This window comes from Mustela erminea, chromosome X, assembly GCF_009829155.1.
Source record: "Mustela erminea isolate mMusErm1 chromosome X, mMusErm1.Pri, whole genome shotgun sequence".
Taxonomy (NCBI): Eukaryota; Metazoa; Chordata; class Mammalia; order Carnivora; family Mustelidae; genus Mustela; species Mustela erminea.
Genome location: NC_045635.1, coordinates 110,607,295 through 110,609,859, shown reverse-complemented (window position 1 = coordinate 110,609,859; position 2,565 = coordinate 110,607,295). Strand labels below are relative to the sequence as shown.

The following is a 2,565-nucleotide window of genomic DNA, read 5'->3' as shown; positions in this document are numbered from 1 at the left end:
TTTTCAGTGTACTTCAGTTTTTCTAAAATTTTAAATAATTTCCTCAAGTTCTACCTCCCTACCTTCCCTCTGCTTGGAATACTCTATTGCCCCCACTCCCAACTCTTACATGACTATCTTCTCATTTTTTTAAGGTCTCAATTTTTTATGCTTTTCTTGACCACATCAACCAAAATATTCTTCTCCCAAATACACATACATATAGCATATTTCCTATTTGGAGTCCTTGTTTCTTACATTCATAGTAGACAACTTAAAATTATTTTATGGGTCTCTTCCTTTGTTTTTAGTCTTTCTTTCCCACTAAAATGTTAAGTCCATGAGACATAGAGTATTCCTAAGTTGTTAAAAAAAATGACTTTTTCCTTATTTTATTCTAAGCACCTTTCAAAGATTTTCACACATAGTAGGCATTTAATATCGTTGAATGGATAAATGAATGTATTAAATACCTAATATAGACCAGTGATTGTGAAAACATAACACAGAATCAATATGCTATTCTACAGATGAGGAAACTGGCTGTCAGATAAGTGATGTGACTTGTTTAAAGGCACACAGTCATTAAGTAGCAGAGCTGGAATTTGAATTCAGGTATGACTTCTTCTTTTTTTTTTTTTACTATAACTATCATTTTACCATAAGGAGTTCCCTTTCACTCCACTATACCTCCTCTACTAACATTCAGAGAATTTGTTATCAAATAAGTTTTAAGGATTAGACATCCTTCAACATAATGAATTTCAACTCATGTAATTTAATTGATATGGAATTTCTAAAACGGGAAACAAATTTGATCATGGACCTTATACAATTTACACCTAAATGATTCAGAATACTCACTGCTGATGGAAACACCACTAACAGCTGTAGACACAAGGAGAATAAGATCTCCAAGGATAGAACATTTTCTCCTTGTCTTTTTTTAAAATAAATATTAGGAAAAACGTGCCTATTTATGTCACAGTCAGTTTCAAGGACCTATACATTCTATATATGCTGGGGCAATTGAGGTAATGGATGAACTTTCCAAATGGCTCCTGAGGGACTGGGGTCAAATTTATTAATTAAGATTAAGAATCCTGGACTTCCAAAAAGAAGTCAGTTATACTGGATATATATGATGCCTTTAAGCAGTTTGATTTTTTTTTTCTAAAAATAGCATTTAATCAATGGTCATTCCTTATATTTTTATTTTTAGGTCTAAGTCATGGCTAACACTGAAGAAGAAAATATGACTCAAATTACAGAATTTATCCTTTTGGGTTTTGGGGATCTCCATGGCCTTCAGTTTCTTCTTTTTGGGGTATTTCTGGTCATCTATGTGGTGACTCTCATGGGCAACATTGTAATACTAATTGTGGTGTCAGCTGATCACTCCCTTCACACACCCATGTATTTCTTTCTTGGTCACTTTTCATTCCTAGAGATTGGCTACATCACTACCATTGAACCCATGATGCTGAGAACATTGTTATCAGCTTATGTGCCTATTTCCTTCCCAGGGTGTGCTTGCCAGTTTTATTTTTTTGCTGCTCTGGTGGCCACTGAATGTTTCTTCCTAGCTGTAATGTCTTATGATCGCTATATAGCCATCTGTAACCCATTGCATTACTCCAGCATAATGGACTACTGGGGTTGCTTACAGCTAGCTGGTGCCTCTTGGGTGGCTGGATTTCTGGCACCCATCCTTCTCATGGTGTTCATTTTTCAGTTAACATTCTGCACTGACAATGAAATTAACCACTTCTTCTGTGATTTGAAGCCCATCATGAAACTGGCCTGCACTGATACTCAAGTAGCTGAGATTACCTCTTTTATATGTACGTCTTTATTTGCCTTCGGCCCCTTCATGCTAACTTTAACATCTTATATTTACATCATCTCCACCATTCTAAAGATTCCTTCTACCTCAGGGAAGCAGAGGGCCTTCTCCACCTGTTCCTCCCATCTGACAGTGGTCAGTTTGTATTATGGGATGCTGGGCATTGTCTATGGCTTCCCATTCGGGCCTCAGCATGAAGACTTACTGAAGTTGCTTTCTCTTCTATATACAGTGCTTACCCCTGCTCTCAACCCTATTATTTATACCTTAAGGAACAAGGATGTAAAGGTAGCTCTGAGAAAACTGGTACAATGAGGAATGAATATCTCACCAAAAGCAAGTTTGATTTTTTTTTTTCTAGTGGTTCTTGGCACTTTCTGAAAACCCTGACAGAGTGGAAATCTTTCTACAGTGTCAAGAATAGTTTCTATGAAGTTGATGGGTTTTCCTTTGTTCCATCAAATTTCTCCACATTAATGAATAAGAAGTATGTTATGCTTTCATTTGTCGAACATTTTGTAGGTGCCAGGCACTGTGCTAAGCTCTTTGCATGGATTATTGTGCTAAAATCCTCATGGGGTGCCTGGGGCCTTGGTTGATTAAGTGACTGCCTTTGGCTCAGGTAATGATCCCGGGGTTTTGGAATCGAGCCCTGCATTGGGCTTCCTGCTTGATGTGGTGTCTGTTTCTCCCTCTCCCTCTGCCCCTACCCCAAATCATGTTCTCTCTCTCTCTCTCTC

The 2,565-nt window shown here is 37.5% G+C and overlaps 1 protein-coding gene across 1 annotated transcript; it reads left to right on the top strand.

Annotated features, from left to right (window-relative positions):
- The first annotated feature begins 1,234 nt into the window (after positions 1-1,234).
- On the top strand, positions 1,235-2,140 carry LOC116582357 (olfactory receptor 10A4-like). Its single transcript, XM_032329722.1, has one exon. The coding sequence runs from the start codon at positions 1,235-1,237 to the stop codon at positions 2,138-2,140; it is 906 nt and encodes a 301-aa protein (XP_032185613.1).
- Positions 2,141-2,565: the final 425 nt, after the last annotated feature.

Coding starts and splice junctions, on each gene's coding strand:
- LOC116582357 (XM_032329722.1), top strand. CDS start 1,235: ATGACTCAAATTACAGAATTTATCCTTTTGGGTTTTGGGGATCTCCAT.